General features: G+C 50.4%; 7 protein-coding genes across 9 annotated transcripts; 2 read left to right on the plus strand and 5 right to left on the minus strand.

Moving 5' to 3' along the window:
• Nucleotides 1-49: 49 nt before the first annotated feature.
• On the minus strand, nucleotides 50-3,971 carry LOC9634494 (putative pentatricopeptide repeat-containing protein At3g05240). Its single transcript, XM_002979550.2, has 3 exons — nucleotides 3,905-3,971; nucleotides 752-3,640; nucleotides 50-434 (listed from the first exon to the last, which is right to left on the minus strand). The coding sequence occupies exon 2, from the start codon at nucleotides 3,583-3,585 to the stop codon at nucleotides 1,543-1,545; it is 2,043 nt and encodes a 680-aa protein (XP_002979596.2). The 5' UTR covers nucleotides 3,586-3,640; nucleotides 3,905-3,971; the 3' UTR covers nucleotides 50-434; nucleotides 752-1,542.
• Nucleotides 3,805-6,423, minus strand: LOC9635123 (protein NEDD1). The gene is made up of 10 exons (XM_024684437.1): nucleotides 6,239-6,423; nucleotides 6,050-6,162; nucleotides 5,725-5,985; nucleotides 5,494-5,598; nucleotides 5,362-5,427; nucleotides 5,087-5,308; nucleotides 4,600-5,037; nucleotides 4,216-4,542; nucleotides 4,034-4,145; nucleotides 3,805-3,973 (listed from the first exon to the last, which is right to left on the minus strand). Exons 1-9 carry the CDS (start codon nucleotides 6,408-6,410, stop codon nucleotides 4,038-4,040), a joined length of 1,812 nt encoding a protein of 603 aa, XP_024540205.1. The 5' UTR covers nucleotides 6,411-6,423; the 3' UTR covers nucleotides 3,805-3,973; nucleotides 4,034-4,037.
• A 55-nt stretch (nucleotides 6,424-6,478) lies between these two features.
• On the minus strand, nucleotides 6,479-7,901 carry LOC9635124 (50S ribosomal protein L6, chloroplastic). The gene is made up of 3 exons (XM_002979552.2): nucleotides 7,751-7,901; nucleotides 7,390-7,698; nucleotides 6,479-6,911 (listed from the first exon to the last, which is right to left on the minus strand). Exons 1-3 carry the CDS (start codon nucleotides 7,780-7,782, stop codon nucleotides 6,575-6,577), a joined length of 678 nt encoding a protein of 225 aa, XP_002979598.2. The 5' UTR covers nucleotides 7,783-7,901; the 3' UTR covers nucleotides 6,479-6,574.
• Nucleotides 7,902-8,028: 127 nt separating this feature from the next.
• LOC112349658 (pentatricopeptide repeat-containing protein At4g02750-like) lies at nucleotides 8,029-10,112 on the minus strand. The gene is made up of 3 exons (XM_024684463.1): nucleotides 8,751-10,112; nucleotides 8,397-8,611; nucleotides 8,029-8,239 (listed from the first exon to the last, which is right to left on the minus strand). Exons 1-3 carry the CDS (start codon nucleotides 10,110-10,112, stop codon nucleotides 8,029-8,031), a joined length of 1,788 nt encoding a protein of 595 aa, XP_024540231.1.
• A 2,637-nt stretch (nucleotides 10,113-12,749) lies between these two features.
• On the plus strand, nucleotides 12,750-17,818 carry LOC9634495 (probable LRR receptor-like serine/threonine-protein kinase At1g74360). The gene is made up of 2 exons (XM_002979440.2): nucleotides 12,750-13,814; nucleotides 14,043-17,818. The coding sequence occupies exons 1-2, from the start codon at nucleotides 13,601-13,603 to the stop codon at nucleotides 17,387-17,389; spliced, it is 3,561 nt and encodes a 1,186-aa protein (XP_002979486.2). The 5' UTR covers nucleotides 12,750-13,600; the 3' UTR covers nucleotides 17,390-17,818.
• A 4,463-nt stretch (nucleotides 17,819-22,281) lies between these two features.
• Nucleotides 22,282-26,038, plus strand: LOC9635126. 3 transcript variants are annotated; one of them, XM_024684623.1, is made up of 10 exons: nucleotides 22,282-22,584; nucleotides 22,644-22,774; nucleotides 22,820-22,939; nucleotides 22,989-23,122; nucleotides 23,184-24,084; nucleotides 24,141-24,253; nucleotides 24,313-24,460; nucleotides 24,518-24,846; nucleotides 24,929-25,457; nucleotides 25,524-26,038. In XM_024684623.1, the coding sequence occupies exons 1-5, from the start codon at nucleotides 22,332-22,334 to the stop codon at nucleotides 23,530-23,532; spliced, it is 987 nt and encodes a 328-aa protein (XP_024540391.1). In that variant the 5' UTR covers nucleotides 22,282-22,331; the 3' UTR covers nucleotides 23,533-24,084; nucleotides 24,141-24,253; nucleotides 24,313-24,460; nucleotides 24,518-24,846; nucleotides 24,929-25,457; nucleotides 25,524-26,038. The 3 variants fall into 3 exon arrangements, with proteins under 3 accessions (XP_024540391.1, XP_024540390.1, XP_002979487.2); XM_024684622.1 differs by having other exon boundaries at nucleotides 24,331-24,460; XM_002979441.2 differs by having other exon boundaries at nucleotides 22,282-22,566; nucleotides 24,331-24,460.
• Nucleotides 23,677-25,993, minus strand: LOC9634497 (flocculation protein FLO11). Its single transcript, XM_024684464.1, has 3 exons — nucleotides 24,401-25,993; nucleotides 24,289-24,343; nucleotides 23,677-24,179 (listed from the first exon to the last, which is right to left on the minus strand). The coding sequence occupies exons 1-3, from the start codon at nucleotides 25,991-25,993 to the stop codon at nucleotides 23,677-23,679; spliced, it is 2,151 nt and encodes a 716-aa protein (XP_024540232.1).
• Nucleotides 26,039-26,258: the final 220 nt, after the last annotated feature.

The raw sequence follows: 26,258 nt of genomic DNA on the forward strand, positions 1-26,258 counted from the left end.
TTGTGAGCAGTAGCCAAACTATCATGACGACGATTGGCGAGCTCTTTACGCTGTTTATAATTCAATTGTTTTGGATATTTAATCAAAAGGAATTCATAGGAAAAGTTTGAGATGCTTGCACAAGGGGTTTAGACCGTAACACTAAACACAGATGCTGCTGGTGCTTTAGGTGCTGCTTCTTCAACTGCTGCTGGTGGATCTTCCAAGCTCAGCTCTTTGGTTTTCTCCTCCAGCTCAGGTGTAGCAGCTGGAGGAGCAGCTTCTTCACTTGGAACTTCAGGAGCAGCCACTTCTTTTGCAGCTGGAGCTGATGCTTCCTCAGCTGACGGAGCCACTTCCTCAGCTGGAGGCACTTTTTCAGCTGGAGTTGGAGTTGGAGTTGTTACTTCTTCAGCTGGAGCTGGAGTTGGAGTTGGGGGAGGAACGTCCTTTACCTAGACAATAAAAATAAGTTCAAAGAACAGCAAAAGAGGAAACATGTTGTTAAACGATGTCAAGAATCTTAAAACCAGTCAAGCAGCTCAACAATGATCAAGGGGAGTATATCAGGGGATATTCGGTTCCAGGTCAGTCTCTCTCGAGTTAGAGTCATTTATCTTCCTGTTTCTTTGGAACGATGGTCGATCCACCAAAGAACTGATTGAGATCGGGGCCAGATCCAGAGAGTGGGGAGCCAAGGAAGTAAAAGGGAGGAATGAATCGAAAGAATCAAACAGAGCTCTCGAGCAAAAGAAGAGGAAGATCATCTCACTCTCATTCTCACAGATCTGTGCTTGCCTCTTCAGAGCTCATTGTCAAAACTCTGGGATGGATCGATGGATCGGCGAGGAGAGCGAGCGAAGAAGCGAGCGAGGAAGAACCAAGAGAAAACGCTGCCCCTGTGTAGTGAACATACATGATAGAGATTTATATACAAGCAGCAAAAACCCAGGCAGTAAAAACTCGAGGTGAAAACCCGGGGTAAAAACTCACCAGCCGGTTACCATTCACGTAAGGTTAAGCGGTCCTTTCGAGAATGGGCGGTGACCTGTTTTTCCCAAAAGCTGGAATCTCCAGCAAAAAGCCCCGTCCCAATCCCTATATTTTATTTCCAGCCAAGTCTTGCCGCCATTGTGGGCCACGTGTCAGTACAGTGAATGGACTACAGCGCTGTATGATGACGCCACGTGGGTACCCATGTGGGCGCCCACCTGGCATAATGTTTAGCTGGCTCTCAGCTTACGTGTCATAATGTAGGGTTCTTGGTGGATTCTCCAAGCTCGATGGCCATTGGAATCCCTTCGTCAGTAAGATATTTCTCATTCTTGACAAGATCTCTGGAATCTGTGACGTAATCCATTGTTTCTTGCTGGATCTCTATCTCTTCTACTCTCTTATCTCTTTGTGAAATCTTTTGGATCTCGGATCTCTCTCGAAATATCCCTCAGTCTCTTCGATTTCTATCCATCTCTGGATCTATTGGATTCTTGCATTGATCTCTTAGCAGTCTTGCGTGAAATCTCTTGAATCTCTATCCAATCCCTCTCGAAACATCGCTCAATCTTATCCACCTCCGTCTTGGATTCCAATGCCGTGCTCCTCCTTGAGGCATCCATCCGCCATCAATCCTCTCAGCGCCTCGCCATCTCCCCGGCGGTCAGAAGCAGCGTAAGTGCTCGAGAGAGCGATGACAGCCGCGGTAGTCTTCTCATCCAGGCCGAGAATCTGCGCTGCCGCTCTCTGCCCGCGACTGATATCCTCGTACGTCTTGCAGCCCGCCAGGAACGCCATCCATACCGCCGGGGTGGGCTTAAACGGCATGGAATCGATCACACACTCGGCCTCCTCCAGCCGCCCCGCCCGAGCGAGCAGATCCACAATGCACCCACAGTGCTCCAGCGTCAGCTCGATCCCCTCCCGGTGATCCTTCCGCAACCTCGTCACGAACTCTTTCCCGAGATCCACCATCCCGGCATGGCTGCAAGCCGCGACGACGCTCACGAAAGTCACGTCCACCGGCCTCACTCCCTCGAGCTGCATGGCGCAAAAGAGCCTGGCGGCGCTGGATCCGTCACCATTCTGGGCAGTCGCGGCGATGATCGACGTCCACGAAACCACGTCCGGCTGCTCCAGCTCTCCAAAGATCCTGGCCGCCACCTCGAGGCTCCCACACTTCCCATACATGTCGAGCAGCGCCGTGGCCACCATCGAGCTCGATCTCTCCAGCTGATAGCCAATGACGCAGTCGTGGACCCATCGCCCTTCCTTGATCGCGCTCGCGCCCGCGCAAGCATTCACCACCGTGATCAAGGTAACTTCGTTCGCTCTCACGCCCTCTAGCAGCATCTCCCGGAAGAGCTGGACGCATCGCTTGATCCGCCCAAACTCCGCAAACGCCGAGATCATTGTCGTCCACGAGACGTGATCCCGCCTCTCCTTTATCTCCACGAACGTCCGGTACGCTTCTTTCAAGCTCCCACACCTCGCGTAGGCTCTGATGATCGCGTTGCTCACAGCAGTGTCGGAGTCGCAGCCACCCCGGATGATACACCCGTGGATCCACCGCGCGGTCGCGGCGCTGGAGCAGGCATTGATCACGGTGATGAACGCGATCGAGTCGGGCTCCACGCCGTCGTCCTCCATGTCCCGGAACAGCCGCAGCGCGTCGTCGTGCCGCCCGGCCCTCACCATCGCCGCCATCATGGCTGTCCACGAGACCGCGTTCCTCACGGGCATCCTCTCGAAGAGCTCGCTGGCGGTCTCGAATCGCCCGGCCTTGGCATGCATGTTGAGGATCGCGTTGCAAACCGGGACATCGGATCGAAGCCCACTGGCAAAAGCTCGCTCGTGGATCGCCGCTCCCTCGCCCGGATCATCGCACCAGGCCAGCAGCTCGAGGAGAGTGATCCGGTTCGGCCGCGTCCCCTGGAGCTGCATCCTCCGGAAGAGACCCATCGCGGCTGGAAAGTCCCCGGCCCTGGCATTTGCTGCGATGATCGAGGTCCACGACACCACGTCCCTGTGATCCATGGCTTCGAAAACCCGAGTAGCGTCGGCGAGGCTGGAGCACGCCGCGTACATCTTCATCAGCGCGTTCGCCACCACCAGGTCGGTATCATAGCCCGTCTCTTGGATTCTGACGTGAATTCTCCTTCCCTGTTCCAGATCCTGGATCGCGCCCAGCACCGCCACATACGTGATCTTGTCCGGGAGGACGTGGTTTCTCTCCATCTCTGCAAAAAACTGGATCGCCCGCGAGAAGTCTCCATGCTTGGCGTAGCCCGTGATCATGGCTGTCCAGATGACCACCCCGGTTTTCTTCGTGGTGGCGGCGAAGGAGTCTTGAGCGTCGGCCATGCTGCCCAGGCGGACGAAGGTCTGGACGATGTGCCTTGCCAGCGATGGATGGTGGTCGAGGACATTGTCGCGGGTGGCGTATTGGCGGATCCGGCGGGCGTCCGCCAGTGTCCCGCAGCCGCGGAGGAGGTCCGAGTAGAGCACTGGGCTGCCGGAGATGGATCCATTGTCGAGAGCCGCTAGAGTTTCCTGGACCGCATTGATGGTGGCGGTGTAGCCTCTTTTGCTGCTTGGCCAGTGGAGCTTCATTCCTTGAGGTGGAGTAGCCGCGGCATTATCGATCGATGATTCACTATCGTCCTCTCTGGAAAGAAAATAGGAGTGCTGTAAGTAAACACGATGAAGAGGAACATCAACCTCTCTCTATATACTCTCGCTTGTCCTTGGCCCTCCATTCTCTGTTCTCTTGGCTGTACCCAACAAACCAAAAGAAGGCACAGCAATGGAATGCGAAGCTCGACTCACTGGTCAAAGAATCGCTTCATGCTCTGCAAGTACCCCTCAAAAACGAGCTTCATGTGACTAATAGCGATCTCATTCTATTGAAGAATGGAAACTAAGTTCTTGCCTGGGATCTTTAGCTTTAGATGGGATTAAATGCCGGCTATCTTTTGGGAGATTTCCAATCAGTCCATTCCTGAGGAGAGAAGAAAAAAAGAAACTGTAAATGAATGTACTCCAAAAAGTGATTGCCTACCAGATCAAATCAAATGCCGGAGTTGCTGGTTCTCCTTTCGAAGCGCTTGAAGTTCCTCCATCATTTCAGCTTGCTTCGCGACTAGCTTTTCCACACAGGACGCCGTCTCCGTCTGCCAAAGGTAAAAGGAAATCATGGAAACAAAGTAAGAAAAAAAGTGAGAGTATCAACAAAGTAACAACCTGTTGGATGTGAAACTGGCGTATGAGCTCTAGGTGAAGGTTTTGCACGTCCTCGTGTATGGCTCGCTGGACGGAGCCAAGGCTTTCCTCGAGAGCACGTTGCACAAGCTGGAGCGCGAACGAAGACGAGGACGGCTGTGGAGGTGAAACTCTTGAGGGAGGCGAGTTTGGTGACGACGCCGAGAGCCTTGGAGGAAGTTCTAGAGCCAAGCCTTTAACAGCCGCCAGATGCTCTCTAGCTTTGGTGAGTCGAGTTTGATGATCGTTTGGAGACAGTTCTGCTGCATTGCTAGCCTCAACACGCGGAGACGTGGTAGGATGTTCGTCCTGTAGGAGGAACGTAAAAGTGAAACACACACAATGGAAGAGTAGTCAACTACTTACTTGATGCGAGGTTTGCTGGAATTCGTCTGAGTTTGCTATTGCCGAGGGAGGAGATGGCTTCTTTGTTTCGCCGAGTCCGTCAATGAACGAAGAGAGAGGTTGAACTATCGGTTGCACGTCCACGAGAGGAGAAAAAACCTCCATGTCGTCAACACCGCTCGGGGTAGCCTTCGACGAGTGAAGGATGAAAGAACCACTATTGGACCACACGCTCTGGTTTGATGATTCTTCTGCCGCTGCTGCATTCCTTGGATTTGCCACAGTCAGCGATTCAGGCCGTCCAAAAGAAGGTCTATTTCTTCCGGAAGCGGGAAGTGGATCAGGCATTATGGCCGGAGTCTCCTCTCCATTGGCACCGAGCAAAGCCACGTCAGGCGACCAGCTTGAGGTGCTTATTGGAACCGGGTTTGTCCGTTGCCAGCATACACTTGCAACAGCCTAAAGAAGTCAACAGTGTCACAAGTTGAAAACGAATAGACCGTCGCACCTCAGATGGATTAAAAGCTCGAAGAACAGCCATGGGTTGGACTTTGGTACGGATGTCATAGAACATAATTCTCCCATTTGTAGTACCGGCTGCGACAGTCCAACCATCGTCTTTCAATGCTAAAGAAGAGAATGGCGCATCGCAAGAAAGAGAGTGGACAGCCTTCTTTACGCTGGTGTCGTAAGTATGCAATCTTTTATCAAAGCCCACGCTTACTATGACCTGGAAGGAGATCAGTCTCAGTCCATGACGACAAACTTCAACCTCATGCATACCTTTTCATTTGAAAATGAGAAACCGACACCGCTTGCAGGTGCCAGATGTTGTCGAATCCATGAGGCCTATCAACGATGAGCAAAGAATAAATTGGCTGAAAAGCATTAGATGAAGAAAGCGACTGACCGTACCTTTGGACTGCGTCCAGTAGTGTCCCAAAGATGCAATGACCCATCGTCCCCAGCAGTAACCAGAAGATTTCGGCTCGATCGAGAATACTCCAAGAGTCTCAAAACCTGCTCCAAAGAAACTCAGCAATTCCCTGCCACGAAAAACGCTCATGATGACCAAAGAGATACTCTACGACCCGCTAGCATTGCAAAAAACTCTTGCAGGATACGAGACGCCGAAGAAAAACTCACCTGATTGAAGGGATCCTTCACTTCGGTGATTCGAGACCCGGAAGCAAGGCTGTAGATGATGAGATCACCCCTGGTACTGATGGACGCAAGGTGCTCGTCTTTGCAGTTATACATGACGCCAGTGATCGTGTCAGTGTGCCCCTTGAGCGATTTTATACACTTCTTCCTTTGCATGTCCCAGATTCGCACGACTTTCCCAGTTCCACCAGAGCAAAGATATCTCGATGACTTTGAGCTGAAGTTTATGGCCAGTATAGACTCCTGGAAGGCAAACGAAACACACAACAATCACGAGAAAGAAAGAAAAAATCCAAGAAACACATACGTCTAGAACATCGGCTGGATCGGACTCTAGCTGCGGCACAGATCCTAGAAGCTTGCCTCCCTTGAGCCACAGCGAAATCCTGCGATCCTCCCCGGAGCTCGCCAGGACGTGATCTGGAAGCAAAGAAACATCGAAATATCACCAGGACGCGCAATGCAGGCAGCTAGAAGCCGCGAACTGAGATCTTACTGGTGTGATTCCATCGCAGAGCGTTAACCTGGACGCCGGGCGCCGGGAGGAACTGCGAGACGCAAGGATCCGCCCGGCCCTCGCTCGCGGCAGCGGCATCAAAGAGCTTCACATTGTCGCCCCCACACGCCGCGATCAGCCGCTGCTGCATCGCCGCCTCGCGGATCCTCATCCACTTCGAAAAATCCCTCTCGCAACACTGGGAGAGAAAATAAGGGCTCCCGTTAAGAACCAAAACTATTTCCACCACCCCAGGAATCGAGCCTGAGACGTCCAAGAAGATAGACAAAGGAATCGAACCCAAAACCTGTTGGGACTTCAGATATTTCTCTCTCGTTACTTCTTCTTGCCCGCTTTGCCTTCTTTCCTCCTGATAACTTCGTCCGCGTATTTGATCCCTTTCCCCTTGTAAGGCTCTGGAGGTCTCCACGATCTTATGATCGCCGCGAACTGGCCCACCGCGCACTTGTCTCTCCCCGAGACTGTGATGCGAGTGTTTTCTTCGACTTTGACGCTGATACCATCCGGGATCTTGATCTTCACCGGGTGCGAGAAGCCGACGTTGAGGATGATCTCGGTGGGCTCGACCGTGGCACGGTAGCCGACCCCGACCATCTGGAGTTTCTTCTCGAAGCCTTGAGAGACGCCAACGACCATGTTGTCTGTGAGCGTTCTGGAGAAGGAAGAAACTTAGAAAGATGAGAGATGTCCAATGCAAATGCGAGAACATCTAGATCTTAGAGCTGAGAAGCAAAAGAACTCGAAATCGGGAAAAAAAAAAGAAAAGCTGGAGACATTCAATGCAGCTAGAAAGTTCTAACGATTAAGAATGCGTGGAAACAGGCAAGCTATGAAAGGAAAAAGAGTTTTGGAAAACTTGGAAAGATGAAAGATGTCCAATGCAAATGCCAGCACAAATGCTGGATCTAGAACTTAGAGCTCAAAAGTGCGAGATGGTAGAACTCGAATCGGGGAGAAACTGGAGAACTTCAATCCAGCAAGAAAGTTTTAACAAAAACTAGAACTCGAGATCGTGGAAAAACTGGAAAACTTCAATGCAGCTAGAAAGTTCTAACAAGAACAACGATTGAAAGCCAAGAACAATTGGAAACAGGCAAGCTATGAAAGAAAAAAAGAGCTTTGGAGAGAACCTGAAAAGGCCGTGCATTTGGCGAGCGCGCCGTGTTTCCAGAGCCCTGGTGACGACAATCCTCCCAGACTCATCCCTGGTGAGGCTGACCTCTCGCGGATAGTAGCGTGTCAGCTCTCCCAGCGGGCCCTTGACGGATAGATTCGGGCCTTGGAGCACCACATTCACCGATTTCGGCACCTCAACCGGCCTCTTCCCGATCCTGGATTCCTTGCAAATCACTCTCAAAGGAAGATTGCCGCTGGCGCTGCTGCTGCTACTGCAAATACTGGCTCCCAAAGTCTCGCCGGAGAAATTACTCCGCAGGCCACTGCAGTACAGCCGCATTGCAAATCCGGAAGCTTGGAAGGCGAAAATCTTACCTCAGTGACAAGGCGCAGGATATTGCCGCCATGGCCGCGTCAAGAGCCCTAAATTTTCAAAGCGAAAGATTTGGTTAAGAAATTTTGCTCCCAGCGAGGTTTGAACTCGCGACCTTTGCCTCATAAGACCAACGCTGAGCTAAAGGGAGCTTACCACTATAACCGCAATCCATAACCAACGTTGCCATGGAGTAAAAACGCCGAGAAGAAGACCTAGTAGCGATGTCTGAGGAAGTTCCAGAGGTTAAAATCGACGTAAGTTTGCCACATTCTTCTGTTTAATCCTTTGTCCCCAAAGACAAACTTTCTTCCAGCCGAGGTTTCTTCCAGACGAGATCAATGGTATCATCAAAGACGCGCTGGATCAATCGCTCGGAAGCAACCAGTTTAGGCACGACAAGGTTTGCAACAAGCTCCCCAACTTTCTCGGACGGATCCAAACTCCATCCAAGAAAAAGATTTTCCAACTTTCTTGGAGGCATCACTGATCTTGGAAAACCCAAAACACAAAAGGTGACGGATTGGACAACCAGCGTCTGCGAAGTTTGTCTCAACAATCTTGTCAAGCTTGACAAGCCCTTCAAATACGCCGGTGAGTAGAGAAACGAGCAAAATCTCCCCTCCTGATTAGCCACTAATCACCCACATTCTCTCCTTGTTTAAGTGACGTGCTTGATAATGCAGAAGAACGGTGCGGGGATGGTCACCGCCACATCCTGCTTCTGGGATACCGCGGCCGATGGTAGGCATATTCCTCGAATCTTTCCCAGAATTGAACACACCCGTCCGTACAGGGAGCAAAACCATACGGTGGGAGAACAAAACCATGTACTGCATTGTCACAGTCTTTGGCCTCCAGATCTAAAATGTAAATACCATGTTACCATGGTAGTGAATATACTAGGAATATGCCAGCTATTTAAATTGGTATATGCTTCCTTTGAGAAGAAACTTGGTCGATCGGATTTTACTTTTGCGAGTAGAGATTAGCAAGCATTACCATCGCCCTTCCATCGCCCGGATTAAATTCGAGGGCGATCTTGCTCGCCTCTCCTCCTCGCCGGATTTCTCTCTGGCTGCCGCAAGCGCCCACCAGGCACATCAATTCGATCCTGCTCGCCTCAAAGGGCATGCTCTCCGCGAGATCGATCGCGCTGTCCAGCCGACCCGATCGCGCCAGGAGATCGATCATGCAGCAGTAGTGCTGCTTGCTCGGCACCAATCCAAAATCCAGACTCATGGACACAAAGCAATCCCTCCCTTGCTGGACCTTCCCGCCGTGGCCGCAAGCGATGAGCGCGGACACGATGCTGACGTCGTCGGGCGAGAAGAGCATCTTCATCTGGCCGTACACGTCAGCGGCTATCGAGCGGTCGGATTGGACATACGTGGCGAGAAGTGTGGTCCACGACGCGGCGTCAGTATCGGGCATCGTATCGAACAAACTCTTTAACTGAAACAAATGCCCTGTAGCGGCATTTGCTGCCAAGAGGATATTCCACGACACCTGGCTGTGATCTGGCATATTCAGGAATAATTTTCTTGTGTGCTCTAATTTGCCTGATTGAGTGTATCCGGCCAAGAAAATATTCCATGAAGCGAGGCTCCACTCTGGTAGGCTGTAAAACATTCTCTCCGATTCCTCTAGATGCCCCGAACAAGCAAATGCAGAAAGCATAGAATTGTTAGAAATGATATCTTTGGGCAGAATTTTGTCAAAGAAGTCCTTTGCGGCTTCAAGATTTCCAGTTTGAGTGTAAAGATTTAGCATCAATGTCAAAGAGACGTTGCTGTGAGCAGGCATTTGATCAAAAAAAGATTTTGCCTTGCCAACATCTCCACTTTCGGCATAGCCAGAGAGCATGACGTTCATTGCCACCAGATTTCGTTGTGGCATTTTGTCATAAACCTCAATAGCTTTGACAAGATCATTCTCTCTTACGCAAATTGTAAGAATTGACACCCAGGAGATTAAATCCGCCTCTGGCATTTCCTTGAAGAACGCTTGCATCTGAGAAAACACTCCCATATGAATATGCGCTCCAAGCATTGCGTTAAAACACACAAGATTCCACTCAGGCATCACATTAAACACTTGTATTGCATTGCTTAAATCCATCACCACGACATAAGCCGTGACCATACACGTCCATGACACGAGATTCCTTTCCGGCATGGCTTCAAAGATCCTCTCCGCTTCCCGAATATACCCAATCTGGGCATATGCGTTCAAGACACAAGTCCAAGAGATTAGATTCCTTCCAGGCATCAAGGCAAATATCTCTTCCATTGCCGGAATCAAACCCTCTCGCGCATATGAAGCCAATATTCCATTCCAGGAAACCATGTCCAGCAGAGGCATGACATCAAATATCCTCTTCGCATATTCCAGATGCCCATTTCTGGCATATGCCGCGAATATGGCGTTCCACGCCACGAGGTTCCTCTCGGGCATTCCATCGAATATCCTCCGGGCACGCTCCAATTCGCCCACCCTGGAACTCGCAGTCAGCATCGAAACCCACGCGCATTGTTCTCTTGTCGCTAACACGGAGAGCATATGCCCCCCGGCAGGACGAATATGCGCCACCTTTTAAATCCCGGTGCCACCCGCACGGGTGCACGCCGGGATCCGTGGCAGGATCCGCGGCGATGCTCCCATGCCCCGCATGGCCATAGATATATCCCGCAATGCCCATCATGAGCCATGACACGACGTCTCAACCAGTCGGCGGTTCAATCCTCGCTGGGCGGCATTTAAAAATAGTCAAGTTCGGAGGGAGATCATTTTCATACAGTTGGAAGAAAGCAAGAAGAACTCTTTGTCTTCCTTCAACACCGAAGGAAGTAAACAATGAAACCAAGCAAGGAAGAACTTCGATCAATCAGTCCAATCCCAACAACGATCCAATTTCTTGGAGAATAGAATTAGTTGGCTTGATTTGTCAAAATGCCCGGGAAAGGGATTTTGGGGTCACGCACACGTGTGCCCAGCGCACGTACATGGGCTGTTGGTGGCTGGCATTGGGATTTATGACCTAACTTGACCTAATTTGTAAAGCTTTGTCGCACACGTGGGCCACCCGGCCGCTTGGTCCGCCGATAATCTTTCTCTTTTGAAATGAATAGATTGATCGCGAGCGAGCGAACCGCATGTGTTGTAACGTGCAAGTTTTACTATAATCTATGTAATTTGATCAAGCCATTCATTTGACGCGATAGACAAAACAAATATATGCCATCTTGACTAGTCCAAGATTCTCGAGCTTGTGAATGTATTGCTATACTAATATATATTTTAAGGTCTCACTAAGAAGCACTACTATACTAATCGCGATAAATTTAATCAAGACATGCTCTTGACAATGTTGGAGGGCGGGAATATTAACAAGACCCCATGCGGTGGACACGCTAACGTGTTGTTAACGATCTCCAGAGCTGCGGGGCAACGAAAGGATGCGTAGATTATAGAGCTCCATGCGTCCAAGTCATCGGCAGCGATGAAAGTCTTGGAATCTCTCAACATCTTTCCTTGGGCATTGAATGTGCGCCTTGCATAGTTTGCGCCCTCGCGATTAAACAAGACGTCCTCGCGATCAAACAACGATACTGGCAAAAAAATTGCTACTTTTACAAAGATCATGTGATCGCTGATTTTAAGTGTCTCTTTCTTTTCCAGCAAGATTTTCAGATGTATAGGAGAGCGTCCCGGCTCATTATATATGATTTCTTCCTCCCCACACACAACACGGCTCAATCAATCACAGGGACAAAAAGTAAACAGTAAAATAGTGGACTTTTTACCAACAGATGCGGTACAAGGCTACAGGCTAGCCCAGATATCTACGTGTACTCGGATCAAGGAGGGTAAAAACCCAAAAGTGCATGGAGAGTGAATGCCTCTCTCTCTCTCTCTCTCTCTTAAACTCTCCCCAAGTTAAAGAGTGAACCGCTCACGTCACTGAAGAGGCGCGTATGAAAATACGTACGCGAGATGTCTAGCGTAGAGATGGAGATGGGTGGGGGATCGATCAGAAATTTGGCAATGCCAGCAGGTGTTCTTCGGGAGTTGTGGATGCTGTCGGTAGTTCCATTTGGACCGGCCTTGTGGACGTGGGGCGGCCAGTCCAATCCCACTTACTCTCTTCTCTCCTCCATTTTTTTTTTCTCAGTTTTTTAATGGTATTTATATAATAAATAAGTTATGCGGGATGAGGGTTACGGGGTATATTCTTCCGGGGGGCGGGAGGAATATACCGCGCTCTGGCCAAAAGCCTGGGTTTTTGGGGTCAGGCTGGGCGAGTGAGAGAGCGTATGTTGATGCCCGTGTGCAGGTGCAACAGCAGACAAGGCCAACTCCGCGCATTCAAAAGGTGGACACACACGCAACTTTTGCCCGTGCTCTCACCACACACAAACAAAAAAAAAAAAAAAAAGAAGAAGAAAAAGAAAAGATATTTAGGGAGTTTTTGATCTCTAAATTCGTTGTTAAATTAGTTTTGTCAATTTCTCTAGAAACTTGAAGAATAGTGATGGTTTCCTTTTGAAATTGCTTGCTCAAATTCAAAGCCGTAAGTGAGCTTGAATGGATTCCAATGCATCAACCACCAGGTGTATAATAAATTCGTGATTATGTTGTGCAAGTTTCACTTTGCAGAAGTTGCACAATCCGACAATGCAGATGATGCGGCCAAAGTAATCCAAATCCCATTCTTGCATCCATGCAATGCTTCCTTTCAAAATTTACATAATCTCTGGTAACCTCCATTGCATATTACCTTTAAGGTATAGAGTTTAGGGTTTAGGAGTCTAAATGTTCCGATTTCACTCGCCAGACAGAATTTGCCGTGTCGCGGCATTTGGGCACCATGTCGGCTGAAACCCTCTGTCTTTTGCGTCATCGGTTATCCACAGCCCCTCGTGGCTGCGTCTCTCAGTTAGGGTTTATCACCTTTATTTTTATATCTTTAGAGCCAGCACTTTTGTTTATATATCTATCACAAACTTCTGTACAAATAAGTCTCTGTCTTTGCCATGTGCTTCCTGCCTGTCTCTCCAAACTTACACCACCTTCTTTTCCCCTCCTCTTTGTCAATCCTCGCCTTCTTCTTGGGCGTTCTTTTCTTTTTCCCCAGCCGTGGATCGATCCATCGATTGCGTCTCGATCTTCCGTGCGGCGAGAGGATTGAATGAGGGCACCGCCACCCCGATCAAATTCGTGTTCTTGTGATTGTCCCTTTGGAACCCAAGGAATAAGTTCTAGCGGATCAATCAGTCGAAAGAAAGAGAGAGGTAAAGAGAGAGAGAGAAAGAGGGAAAGAGAGAGAGACATAGAGAGGAATGAGCTTTGAGATCACGAGATGATGACGAAGAGGGTTTTCGGGAAAGGATCTGGGCGTGGCTGATCGCGATTATAAATGCAAATCCCAATGTCGGGGGACAGGGGGGGATTGGGGGTCGTTTTCTGGGATCAGCCTCGCACTGGGCCGCGTCGTCACTAGCTAGCTTCACGAAACAAGGCTGTGAAAGTGCCTCTTCTTCTTCTTCTTCTTTCTCTTCTACTTGAAGAGAGAGCTCTTCACTTCACTCCCTTTCTCCTTTGGCTCCTTGCTCAGAGCTTTGCTCGGCCAGAAGAAGAAAGAACACGAGGAAACGATCAATCCCAGGCCTAGTGGGACTGGAAAAAGCGAGGGTGTAGAGAAAGATCGATCGTGCATTTGGGGGATTTCGTCAGGAGCTTGCCTGATAGAGAGGCTCTGCGTTTGTTCTTGTGCCTTCTTTCCGCTCGAGGAGCTACCTACATTGGCTGCGAGGAGATTGGGAGGGAGATAGATTGGAAACAGCGGTCCTATGGAGGATAGGGAGATGGGGCCTGTAGAACGCACACGAAAATGCCCCATCCTGGAGCACCACCAACAGGCGAGTAGCAGCAGCGGTGGAAGCTTTGGATTTCCAGCGTCGCCAGTGTGTTCCCGGCTCAATCTCTTGCTCCTCATCAGCCTCGCGTCGCTGCTGCTCCAGGTTCCCGGTGCCTACGCCACCCGAGATTTGGATCATCGCCCAGGTATACAACACTGCTCTTTCTTCTCGCTTCTCTCGGGCGATTCGTCGCCAATCGCGGCCCTCGAGCCTGCCCCGGGCACGAGCACCGCGAGCGGCGAATTGGGCTGTCAAATGCCCCCTTGATTGGCACCAAAATGCGTGCCAATTTCGCCCCAGAGCACGAGAGAAAACAGAGCATCCCCTGTTCTATGTGTTCTTCGCTAATTCTTTTCCTTTTGCTACCTAGCAGATGATCGATCTCTCGTGGGCCGCGCCACTTCACTGTCACTCCAGCAAGAAATGCAAGCGTTGCTGTCCTTCAAGGCCTCGATCGTCGCGCACAACCCCGGGAAGAGCTCGATCCTCGATGGCTGGAACCCTAGCGATGGCGATCCTTGCAAGTGGGGTGGGATCCAGTGCAGCCAGGGCCCCGAGGGCGTCCACGTCACAGCCATCGATCTCTCCTCCAACAATCTCGCCGGATCCATCCCCGAGGGCCTCGCCAATCTCTCCTACCTCTCCTCGCTCTCCCTCGCGCTCAATTCCTTCTCCGGCCGCCTCCCAGGCGATCTCTCCCGCTGCTCCAGCCTCGCCGAGCTCGATCTCTCCAGCAACCAGCTCCACGACACGATCCCGCCATCGCTCCTGGACGAGCTGCCCTCTCTCGCCACCATCAATCTCGCCTACAACGATCTCGTGGGCGGGATCCCCGACGAGTTCTTCTCGCCCAGATCGTGCGCCAATCTCCAGGCGCTCAATCTCTCCAGCAATCCCGGCCTGGGCGGACCCCTGCCGGGATCTCTCAAGAACTGCCGCGCGATCGAGCTCCTCGACGTCTCAAGCTGCAATCTCACAGGATCACTCCCAGACGACACGATCGCGAGGCTGCCGCTCCTCTCCAATCTCGTCCTCCGCGAGAATGGATTCGTGGGCGAGGTCTCGCCGGAGTTCTTCTCCAGCTGCCAGAACCTCGAGAGCCTGGATCTGGCGCTCAACAATCTCACTGGAGAAATCCCCGCCCAGATCGAGAACTGCAGCAAGCTCGTCAATCTCGCCGTCTCGGCGAACAGTTTCCACTCCCTGCCGCGGGAGATCGGCGGGCTATCGGCGCTGGAGCGCCTCCTCGCGACGCACAACGGGTTCACGGAGCTCCCCGCGGAGCTGGAGCGGTGTTCCAAGATTAGGGTTCTCGCGGTGAGTGGGAATTCTCTCTCGGGGCCACTGCCTGGATTCATCGCCAAGTTCTCGAGCCTGGAATTCCTGAGCGTCTACACCAATCGCTTCGTGGGCGTCGTCCCGGCGTGGCTGGGCGGGCTGCGATCGCTGCGGCACCTCGACGCCAGCAACAATTTGTTCACGGGCGAGATCCCGGTGGAAATCTCCGGCGCCAGCGAGCTCCAGTTCTTGCTCCTGGCAGGGAACGCGCTCAGCGGCGAGATCCCTCGCGAGATCGGCAGCAAGCTCCTCAATCTCCAGGTGCTGGATCTCTCCCACAACCAAATCTCGGGCAGGATCCCTCCATCGCTGGGCAACCTCAAGTTCTTGCTGTGGCTGATGCTCGCGAGCAACGATCTGGAGGGCGAGATCCCGGCGGAGCTGGGGAATTGCAGCAGCCTCCTGTGGCTCAACGCGGCCAGCAATCGCTTGTCGGGATCGCTGCCGGAATCCATCGCCTCCATCGGGAGTGGCGTCAATGCGACCTTCGCGCTCAACGCAAGAACCCTACCGCTCATCCCCAAGGGCATGGGCGAGTGCGAAGCGGTCAGGCGCTGGATCCCCTCCCAGTACCCTCCCTTCGATCTCATCTCCACGGTCATGACGGTCGAGCGCTGCCGGAGCTTCTGGAATTTGCTCCTCCGCGGGATCTTCATGTATCCTCTCTGCCCCAGCCGCCCATCCGAGGAATCCATGGGCTACATCCAGCTCGCGAGCAATCGACTGACAGGACCCATCCCAGGGACGCTGGATCGCTGCCGGCACTTGGGGCTCCTCTTCCTGGATCAAAACAACCTCACTGGATCCATGCCCCAGAGCTACTCCATCGCGCTCACGGGGCTCAATCTCTCGCGCAACGCCCTCTCCGGATCGGTGCCGCGATCGATCGGCGCGCTCTCCTGCGTGGTGAGCCTGGACCTCAGCTACAACAATCTCAGCGGGAGGATCCCCAGCGAGCTCCAGAACCTCTCCAAGCTCAATCGATTCAACATCTCCTACAATCCAGAGCTCGTCGGCCCAGTTCCAAGCGGCCAGCAATTCTCCACCTTCGGCCCCAGCGTCTACGAGGGCGATCTCAAGCTGTGCTCCTCCTCGTCCAACGTCATGGGGATGAAGAACCCTAATTCTTCCCTCCCATCTTGCGGGAAGCTCGGCGATGGCGATGGCGATGGAGGCGGCGGCGGGGGCGGATTCCTCCCGCGGAGCTCGCGGATCGCGGTGGCGACGGTGGTGGGGATCAGCCTGGCGTGCACGCTAGGGCTGATCGTGCTCGCACTGCTAGGGTTTTGCCTCCTGGGCAAGGCGGCGCCGCCCGGGCCCGGCGGCGCCGCCATGGACTTCGTCATGGTGGGCGGCAAGGAGCACCACCGCCACTTCGCGCCGGATCACGCCGCCGCCGCCAGCGTCCAGGTATCGCTCTTCTCGGTGGAGCTCCCCAAGCACCTCACGTACTCGGATCTCGTCTCCGCGACGAGCAATTTCGACGAGACGAATGTGGTGGGCAGCGGTGGATTCGGCATCGTCTACAAGGCCAAGCTCGCGGATGGATCCACCGTCGCGATCAAGAAACTCATCCAGGAGGGTCCCCAGGCCGATCGCGAGTTCCTGGCAGAGATGGAGACGCTGGGTCACTTGCACCACGAGAACCTCGTCCCGCTGCTCGGCTGCTCCAGCTATGGCACCCAGAAGCTCCTCGTCTACAAGTACATGGAGAAGGGATCGCTGGACGACTGGCTCCACGAGAAGCCGGGAGGAGCGCAAGCGCTAGAGTGGCCGATCCGGCTCAACATCGCACTGGGGATCGCGAGAGGATTGAAGTTCCTCCACCACAATTGCTCGCCGCCGATCGTCCACCGCGACATGAAAGCTAGCAACATCCTCCTGGACGACAACTTCGAGCCGCGGCTCACGGACTTTGGGCTGGCCAGAGTTCTTGGAGCGCAAGAGACGCACGTAAGCACGGTGGTGGCCGGGACGCTGGGCTACGTACCGCCGGAGTACTGCCAGACGTGGAGGGCTACCGCGCGGGGCGACGTTTACAGCTTTGGCGTGGTGCTACTCGAGCTCGTCACCGGGAGGAGGCCCATGTCCATCTCGTTTGGAGGCGAGAACAAGGATCACGGGTGTGGGAACTTGATCGAGTGGTCGGCTTACCACGTGAAGAAGGGGATCGCGGCGGAGGTTTGCGACCGGATCGTGCTGCGCTCGGCGGCTCCCGGGGAGCTGCTGGCGTTCCTGCGGCTGGCGGTGGTGTGTACCGCGGAGCTGCCCATCCGGCGGCCGACGATGCGGGAGGTGCTCAAGGTTTTGGAGGAGATCAAGGCGGGGAACTACGCAGCGATGCTGCAGGGATCATCGCAGGGGGGTCACCAGTTTCGGTGAAAGTGTATGGTTTTAGATCGAGCAGGGCTCCCGGTTCTAGACGATCAATCAGAAGACTCTACGAGGCAGGTTTGATGATCGAGCTCTTGGAGAGGGATACCTTCTTGGCTTCCATCTCTCCCGGAGATCAAACTTTATCTCCCAGTAACAGGCAAAGATCGAGCTGGATCTCCTAATCGGATCGATCGAAACAAGCTATGGGAAGTTTGACCATTCCTTTCCGAGTGGAAAGAAAGGTGGCGGATCCAACAGACAGTATATATCAACAGGACGACGGACGCTGCAGCATTTAGAAGTTGACGAGACCAGTAGAACCAACACCAACTTGAATGACAACTTCTACTACTTGGGCTTTTAAGAGTGTTAAATTTATAATCCAGGGAAGATTTGTAGACAGTTCCTTTTTGTCCTTCGCTTTTTTCTCTCTTTGAAGCTCGAACCCTGCAATGCTCTCTTGGTACGAAGAACAGAAACAAAAGAAAAGGAAAAAACACTGACACGGTGACTCAAAATCAAGAGAGCTCGAGACGAGCGCCTGCTCACTAGTGCCCAAGATCAAAGTTACAATCTTTGAAAAACAGCAAGTTACGAAGAACTGGGAGACGAAGCTCCTCCAAATCTTTAGTCCAGCCGGTCGTGCATAAACCCCGCTTTAGCGAGTTTCTTCTTGTACAGCTGCACTCTGACATTCACCTGTGGAGCTTCTGCACCCGATAGCTGCCAAATCCAATAGCTCGTCTCATCCTTCCTCGTTGCTATTCCCAAGTAGCCGTCTGTCAACAAGCCATATCAACACGTAATTAGCACACAAACAAACAAGAACCATTGAAAGACATAAACAAGAAACACTCACCACGAGAGAAAACAGCACCCCCATCAAGTTTTGCTCCACTGCCGACACCGAGATGAGCAAACTTTTGCTTGTAAATGTCCGCAATCTTCAGGCCAGAAGGAAGCTCCACCCACTGCATTTGTCCCCAGTGAGCTTCCAAGTCTCCAGCCTCGTTGCAACCGAGTACTACGTGCTCGCCAAGGTCACGAGAGAGCGTATCCACGCATGTGATGCTGGGAGTGATGCGGTCTTCCGTCACAAGCACTCGCGCTCCTGCTGCTGGATCGCCACACATCTCATAGGCCTTAAGCACGTAGCCAACAGTACTCTTCTGCTGGGACCTGGGGAACTGGAGTTCAAGTCTCTGAAAATCTGCCAAGCCGTCTCTTGCCACCACCACACAGGCATTCCCGCCGAGATGGACTGCTAGATGGCCATACTGATCGAATCCGACGACAGCTTCAGCTTTGGCAGCTTTCCAGATGCGCTCCCATCCAGCATACCACCCATCCACGATCTTCAGGACGGGTTCTTCCTGCACAAACGAAAAAGAAAAGTCATGATCTATGGTAGAGGAAACCTATCTATCTATCTATCTGTTGTTTTTGGTCTCGTGGTGCCCATCTTGAAGCATGAGACATAATGAATGTACAAATGCACAAGTGAGAAAACCAAAAGTTCTTACCTTCGAAAAGCCTCCCAAGATCTCCTCCAAAGAAGGCTGTGGAGGTGGCGCTTGAGACTGGAGCAGCTGCTGGAGCTGCCTGGAGAGTAGCTTCTGCTGGGCATCAAGCCGTTGAACATGGTTCTCCAGCCTACGAACATGGTCTTCCAGCCTATTCTGCTGCTGAAGTTCCTCTGAATTATCCTCCCTTCCTACGTTTAGTCGAATGTCATCCTACACAGAAAGAAACAGGGCCCTCGTTAGGGGACAAGAGAGAGAGGACGAATGGTAGAGCGCAGCGGGGATGCCAAAGAGATTCACCTTGAGGAGAACGCCGCCCTCCATTCGCGCTGTCGCCCAAAACCTATCCAAGATAACTTGCTCGTCAACTTTAAAAAGGCAAGGAAAAATTTCTGACAGCCTTCAAACCCTAGCCAAGATAACTTGCTCGTCAACTTTAAAAAGGCAAGGAAAAATTTCTGACAGCCTTCTTTCCAAGTTCCTTGTCACAAATCTCGCTCGGTGGTTTGAGCGTTTAGCGATGGCGCGGGTGCGCAGGCTTGCTCCCCAACTATATGGGAGAGTTCCACGACAATTAAACGCGCCATCTTTGGTTGAACCAGAAACAAAATCCATGGCTGTCTCGTCGTCTTTTTCTGCTGCGACCTGCTCAAGCCATCAGAGCAGCCACGACAGTCCGAGCATCAGTCAAAAGATTTGTGACAAGAGAAGATCCTGGAACTTCTAGCTGGTTCATATTATAAAATAGAGAAATATAACATACATTGAAATTCTTAATGGCCTCCCAGCATTCCTATGATCACAAAGCCAGACACGAAAACACAGCACTCATCACCATCGCTTAAGCCAATGTTCATGCCGATGAGAGCTCCAGAGTCACTAAAAAGCCCACCACCACATCCAGAATCACGCAAAAGATGTCCGGTGTCTCGCCCCCTCCACTTGGTGTCTCGCAAATCCTCATTATACCGGTAGAAAGTATTCCATGCCTTACACTGGGAGATCCACGTCCGGGTAATAACGGAACTCACCATTCCTCCTTTTATAGAGGATGATATCGGACTTGGGAGTGACCGCTTTAACTTTGAGATCAATGCTATCTTGCTCCTCATCGCCAGCAGTGAGTGCTTGCTTGAAATGCAAGATCTCTTCGACTTGTGCTCTTGAGTGTCCGTCGTGCCAATATGTAATCACATATTTGGGAGCGATCACAGTTGCTAGTTCTTGATCCCCTTCGCCTCCCACGAGAAGATATTTCTTACATCGCTCAACGAATCTATTAGCCATGGAGAACGCACAAAAGAGATAAGGAGAAAACCTTGTGAGAATGGAACGGAGAAGAAGCAAAAGAGCCAAGTAGAAACTTGTGAGAATGGCAATGAGAAGAAAAAAGCTACTTAGAAAAAGTTGAAGCAAATAGAATGGAAATGAGGAGCAAGAAAGCTATGAAAAACTTGTATTTGAAATTTGAAAGTCGTGTCTATGTAACAAAACATCAATGATGCACAATGGAAAACATGCAATCAAGAAGGACGTAGAGTGCAAGGAGATTCAGGGCAGTTTCGAAGAAGGGGTAGAAGAAGCCGCAAAAAAGAAAAGGAGGTGCAATAGGACTTTGGGGCTGCCGTTGATCTACACTGGGAAACAATAGATAGACAACGTGGGCATCACTGAGATCTACAAGATCATCACAGGAGATCCAAAGAGCACACAGCTAAAGTTATGGTGCTCACTTGGTGCTATGCAGCTTGCGTCTCAACTTCGAAAATGAGACAAGGAAGGTTGAAGGGTGGTAGACATGCAACAATGAAATCATCAAGAACTGCAATAAGCTTCTCTCAAAAAATGGTAGATGACAAAGGTTGGATCTCAACAGTATACTCAAAGGAGGACACTTATATTATCTTTTAACAGATCTGCACATCTAAACTCAATGTTATCTATCTGGATTGACTGGCATGACCCAGCCTTTGGGACAAGAAGAAGGGGCTAAATCCCATCCTCACCTCACAAAGTAAGTAAAATAATGCAATTCCTCTCATATTCAGTTAAATTACTATTGCGGCACAGCTCATATTCCCTATCGGTGGGTGAACAATTCAGCACTTCGTGAATTTTGCTTCACAATGATAGGAAGAGTTGATGTTGAAAGATCAAAAAGCAATGCCACTATGAACACTTGGCTGCCACAAGCAAATTATCCATATGGTAACTTTTTTAACACCTCTAGAAATTCAGAAACATTAGAGGATCAATAGGGCATGCTTTCACATGTATCTATGCTGAAAATCAAAATCAAATGAGATTTTACTAAGATTTCTAACAACAAGCTTTGATTAGTGAAATCTCAACAATGACTTCTTTGATTTTTGCAATGAGGAAGTTTTATCTTTATTTGACAAGGAGAAAAACTTGCTCCAAAGGTAAGAAATCAGCTCTGATTTCTCATGTGCTGCACAACCCCAGAGAAGGGGGTCATTTTAAATATCTTTTGTGGAACAGGAAATACCTTGATTGCAGCTGCAAACAATGGTGGACACATTCTGACCCTGGAGTGTGATGCAACAATGATCCTGCAGATCAGAAGAAGTAAACTGAAAAATGAAGATATCTAGAGCAAGGAAAACAAGGGAAAGAACATGAAAACAACACCCCCCAAAGGTTTTGACAAAGAGAAGATTGCATTAGGAATCAGATTTTTTATTTTGTAATTATGTTTTAAAAATAATTAGTTTGATAGATCTCCCAACATCCTATGAATCATGTTGTGGTTCTGCTAAATTGTAGCTCCTTCTACAAGCAGGCACCTTAAATCCTTGAGCCCAACCCCCAAAATCTTTGACTCTGCCACATCATCCTTCCAAGTGGATCAAATCCAACTTCCACTAAAATATATATATATACATACATACATATATACATGTATATATATATATATGTATGTATGTATATATATATTAAAAGAAGACTTATAATACCTAGGATATACTTACTGATGCTTCAGAGATTTTCACCTTAAAGTTGGAAATCCTCCTGTCAAGTACCCAGCACTAGTGAAATTGGAAGAATCTGTATCCACAAAATGAGATTAATTTGTTGCATAAACATTTAAGTTTAAGATTTAACTAATTACTTTGAATACTATTTTTTTAAGTGTAAAAAAATAAAAATTTATTGCACAACAATGCTTGGTTTGCTCAATAATTTCACTTTTATTTAGTAATTCAAAATTTTATAAAAATAAGATTAATATTATTATATATCAACTAAAATATACTGGAAAGAGTTTAAGAAAGTTTATGAATTATAAATACTAATAAATAACAATGGTTAAAGTCAAATGAATGAGAAAACCCCTGTTCTAGGGTTTTGCGGTAGGGCTCTTGTTTGGAGGTATTGGATGAGATCGATCAGGCGTGGGCGTTATGCAAGAGATGGCATTGTTTACAGCACCAGTGGTTTTTTCCGTCCTAGGATGGCCCTTGATTTACAGCATTGTGGAATGTCGCCAAGGTCGCAATGCGCGGGTTAACCTCCCTCGCTGGTGGATCTCATCCTCCTTCTTCTTCCTCACGCCACTGATTTTTGGAATAGCGTTCCAATTCGTTGGAAACGTGGTTTTCCGGATTCCAGCGAGCAACGCCCGGCATTCATCGCAGTGTAAAATACTATCCAAAAGTTTGTAGCTCCATTTCTTATTCATCGTTTCTTCTTATAACTTTGTTCTTGTGAATTAGGCGTGGATGTTCGTGTTGCGAAAACCTGTCTTTCGGGTGACTTATCTCCAGTTTCGATCAGACTGTTTGGTATACCCGACCCTTCGAAATTCCGCTGCTCTTTGGATTACTATTGGGTAGCAGGCCTTGAGGTAGAAAAAATGGAATGGAAGATTGTTCTAAGTTGTTGTTCCCAGGTGGAGTTTAGTATCTTGAATTCGTCCATTCGAACTTTATTCGAAGAGCCCAAAGAGGTTCTTCCAAGTCATTGCAGACCCGTTTTTGCCGATGTTTGGAGAATAGCGGAAAGTTTCCAGGTAATAGTTTCTCAAGTTGTGGCTCTTTTGCGATCTCGTTTCCTTGCAGGCAAACCGCAGCTACCGTTGTATCCATACTGATAAGACCATTTATTCTATAGATGGTATAGTACTTCCATCTCAAGATCGCTGTAAGCCAGAATCACCATCCACATTCAAGCTTCTTCGGGACTACATCGTACTGTAAGCAAGCGGCACGAGTTGTTTACAAGTTCCTCACCTTGTTGTTTGTGCTCGTTTGCAGGATAGCAAGTTCCTACAACCTTAAGCAGCCAGCTTCGGCTGGCTATCTGTTCTGGAAAGGAGTTTACGCGCTGTTAGTCGGACTTGCCTACTGCGTAATTCTTACAGGCGTTACGAAGCTCTCATCCTGGTTCCAGTTTAAAGTGGTCGATCCAGGCCATCGCAACTTTATCGACGTCTTAGTTTTTGAAGTGAGATTGCAATTATTGTTCCTTATTGTCTCCATCTCAACAGCTGTGGTTTTGTCGACGATACGACTTGAGCAACTGCGCATTGGATTCCATTTACTTACTGGGATTGATTTCAGATCGAAGACTTTGGGACAGTGGTTGGAAACTATATTCATCTAAAGCAGCCAGTTATTGGATAGACAATTCCAAGGCCATGGTTTGTATTCTAAGTTTTTAACATATGCTCATCGAGGACGGCCGAAAGGCTCGCGTTTTGTCAAGCTACGAGTCCTGCAGAAAGTTCTCCGTGTCAGAAGTTCTTGGCTATGGCATTCTTGTCAATAGTTCATGAAGCTTATGATTGAGACGTTCACCTTCTTCAATAGAGCCTTTGGAGCTCAGGGGGCTGGCGACATGCTCCTTCTCCGCCAGAACTTGAGTCTTCGTCGTGGTACTTACCATCTCCGTTTCATGCTCAATACTGCTGCTGTCATCGTTCTGCTCCAGTTTCTCGTACTCCGAGAACGTCAGCTTCCTGATTTCATTATAGATGCTCTCCACGTCCAAAGTGGGACTGCTCAGCTTCGCTGTGGCTGCTGCGTTCTCTTCCATCAGGTCTTTGGTGATGTCTATCTCGTCCAGAGCATCCTTGATACCGGCGAGTGCATCATTCTGGGACGAAGCTGAAGATGACGGGGGAGACATGTTGTACTCTCCGGATCGAAGGCCCAGGTAGTATTCGTACAATCCTGGTCTTGGCGAGTGACCCTTTCCCGCAAGTTTTGCAGGTGCTGCGGTGGCACTGGATTGCTTATTGGCTTCAACACCTGCATGCTCACAAGTCATTTGGTGCAAAGAGCGTTTGCAAACTCGGCAACTTACAGGAAAGAATTGTTTCAAGGTGAGTTGACGTTCTTAGCTCTTCGAGGTTTTCACTTTGAGTTGACAAGATTTCATCAGTCTTCTCTTCTTTGCCAGGTTCCGGTTCGTTCTGCCAAAAGCGAAAAAACAGTGATCTATCTATCTAGATGCGATTTCAGTGGCGTACCTTAGCTTGGTCCGGAATTGTGTCGGATGTCTTTTTTTCTTCGTCTCGCACAAGGTCGTGGTGAGTGACAGCCTTTTCCGCTAACTCACTGGTCACTCTCTGCACAATGGCTTTCAGAGCAGCTGCCGCAGACGCCGAAAGCAAATCGCCTTCCTCGTCTCCAACACCGAACGAAGCTCTTGTCGACAGAGCCGGTGATTTAGACGAGGCTCTGCTTCCCGCAGCTGGCGAAGGCGCATATGGCGAGACTTTTCCATTTCTCTCGGATACAGCCGGTGAACTTTTGCTATCTTTCAACGAAGCCAACGAGGCCCTCGACGTGTTTTTGCTCGAGCTATCTGCGGCGATGTCAGCTGGAACGGTCTGGGACTTGAAAACCTCGGGAAGTGGAGCAGGTGAAGCGCTCCTGCTGCTATGTCTCTTGGCGATCTCGACTGCCACAGCCGGTGAGGAATGTCTACTAGCCTGACTTATAATCTGTGCCGGCGACGGGCTTCTGCTAACATGCCTCCTGAAACTACTCAACAGTTGCCTAGGAGAGGATGCTCTGGATTCTACGTCTGCATGCGCTGGTGATGGTGCTCGAGACGATGCTTTCGACTCTGCAGCAGAATGCAACACCGGTGCCAGCGACAAACCTCTAGACTCGAGGGTGGTGATCTTTGGTGATGAACCTCTGCACTCGCAAACCAGTGGCCGAGGAGCGGGCGATGGTGTCCTGCTGCTAAGTCTCCTCAAAGTGGAGTTTGCACTCTCTTCCAACTTTTCCTGACTGACAACCGGAACTTCAGCCGCAGGTACTTCGGATGGCGGCGATGGAGCTCGCGGCGATGGAGCTCTTGACGAGGCTCTGGATGAAGCTCTCGACTCGGCGGCTAAGGCTGCCGAGGCAACGAGATCGTCGGGAGGAAGAAGCTCTTGTGAAGCCGCGACGATCGGCTCAGCGGCAGGAGAAGCTGCAGTGCTTTTCGGTGTCGAGGCTCGGGAATCCGTGACGTTTGGCTGCGGAGCTGGTGTTCTGATAAGCTGCTGTCTCCTCGCCGAGAGTAACGAAGAGGTACTAGTGAAGTTTATATTCACTGCTACATTCCTCTCCTCCAACTTCTCTATCACCGATTGACAGGAGTAGCAGAGTTGGAACTCGGGTGGTGGCGATGGAGCTCTGATCAATCCAGCAGCAGTGGAAGTATCCAAAGCAGGCTCCAGGATCTCGGCCTCCAAAACTTGGGCGGTTTCCACAACCTCGGCAGTGTCCACTACTTCGGCAGTAGCGGAGGAATCCAAGCCAGGCTCGGCGAATTCAGCAGCAGCTGGGAAGTCCCCGGAGTCGAGAGTAGCGGCGGATTGCACGTCACTTCCAAGTTGCGTCGCGATTGAATCGCTCGTAGGCCGGGGCGAAGAACTGGAATCTCTGAAACTCGGGCCAATCTGTGGCCGTGGAGCCGGCGAGGGCGATCGAGCGGCGACTTCTTCGTTTCTCTTCGCTGCTGCCAAGGCACAAGAGGTGCTTTTGTTGCAATTCGCCGCTCTCACACTCTGCGCGACGTTCCCTACTGCTGTTTCAGTGCTCTCTTTCGATGCTCCACACCCCATTTTCCACAGAAAAGAAGAATCTTTGCTCTCGCGCTCGCGCTAGAAGAAGATGGCTCCTTCTCCTTCGTTCATCGTGCCCTAAAAACCATAACTAACTATCGCGCGGCATTTTTCTCTTTTGAATGCCAGCCGTTGGATGGGAGCGACGAAAATCTTCCATACTAGGAGAGAGCATATTCTCCGGGGTCACCTACCCACATTTAGAAAAGCGCGCCTTACGGATAGGATTTTTAATCCAACGGTCGATCGCGTGGCGCATTCCGGA

This window comes from Selaginella moellendorffii, unplaced genomic scaffold (assembly GCF_000143415.4).
Source record: "Selaginella moellendorffii unplaced genomic scaffold, v1.0 SELMOscaffold_41, whole genome shotgun sequence".
NCBI lineage: Eukaryota > Viridiplantae > Streptophyta > Lycopodiopsida > Selaginellales > Selaginellaceae > Selaginella > Selaginella moellendorffii.

Bases quoted from the DNA above. Each gene is read 5' to 3' on its own strand.
- LOC9634494 (XM_002979550.2), bottom strand. From the start codon at position 3,585: ATGAAGCTCCACTGGCCAAGCAGCAAAAGAGGCTACACCGCCACCATC.
- LOC9635123 (XM_024684437.1), bottom strand. From the start codon at position 6,410: ATGAGGATCCGCGAGGCGGCGATGCAGCAGCGGCTGATCGCGGCGTGT. The intron at 5,599-5,724 runs GTGAGTTTTTCT...TCTTTGGAGCAG, and splicing joins TGAAGGATCCCTTCAATCAG to GTTTTGAGACTCTTGGAGTA. The intron at 4,146-4,215 runs GTTGTTACTTTG...TACCTTTGGCAG, and splicing joins GCCAGTTTCACATCCAACAG to ACGGAGACGGCGTCCTGTGT.
- LOC9635124 (XM_002979552.2), bottom strand. From the start codon at position 7,782: ATGGCGGCAATATCCTGCGCCTTGTCACTGAG. The intron at 7,699-7,750 runs GTAAGATTTTCG...GCTGTACTGCAG, and splicing joins TCCTGCGCCTTGTCACTGAG to TGGCCTGCGGAGTAATTTCT. The intron at 6,912-7,389 runs GTTCTCTCCAAA...TTCCTTCTCCAG, and splicing joins CAAATGCACGGCCTTTTCAG to AACGCTCACAGACAACATGG.
- LOC112349658 (XM_024684463.1), bottom strand. From the start codon at position 10,112: ATGCCTCTGCTGGACATGGTTTCCTGGAATGGAATATTGGCTTCATAT. The intron at 8,612-8,750 runs GTAATGCTTGCT...TTTACATTTTAG, and splicing joins CGGGCGATGGAAGGGCGATG to ATCTGGAGGCCAAAGACTGT. The intron at 8,240-8,396 runs GTGGGTGATTAG...GGGTTTTCCAAG, and splicing joins CACTTAAACAAGGAGAGAAT to ATCAGTGATGCCTCCAAGAA.
- LOC9634495 (XM_002979440.2), top strand. From the start codon at position 13,601: ATGGAGGATAGGGAGATGGGGCCTGTAGAACGCACACGAAAATGCCCC. The intron at 13,815-14,042 runs GTATACAACACT...GCTACCTAGCAG, and splicing joins AGATTTGGATCATCGCCCAG to ATGATCGATCTCTCGTGGGC.
- LOC9635126 (XM_024684623.1), top strand. From the start codon at position 22,332: ATGCAAGAGATGGCATTGTTTACAGCACCAGTGGTTTTTTCCGTCCTA. The intron at 22,940-22,988 runs GTAATAGTTTCT...GTTTCCTTGCAG, and splicing joins GAATAGCGGAAAGTTTCCAG to GCAAACCGCAGCTACCGTTG. The intron at 23,123-23,183 runs GTAAGCAAGCGG...GCTCGTTTGCAG, and splicing joins CTTCGGGACTACATCGTACT to GATAGCAAGTTCCTACAACC.
- LOC9634497 (XM_024684464.1), bottom strand. From the start codon at position 25,993: ATGGGGTGTGGAGCATCGAAAGAGAGCACTGAAACAGCAGTAGGGAAC. The intron at 24,344-24,400 runs GTACGCCACTGA...CGCTTTTGGCAG, and splicing joins CAATTCCGGACCAAGCTAAG to AACGAACCGGAACCTGGCAA. The intron at 24,180-24,288 runs GTGAAAACCTCG...GTGAGCATGCAG, and splicing joins TGAAATCTTGTCAACTCAAA to GTGTTGAAGCCAATAAGCAA.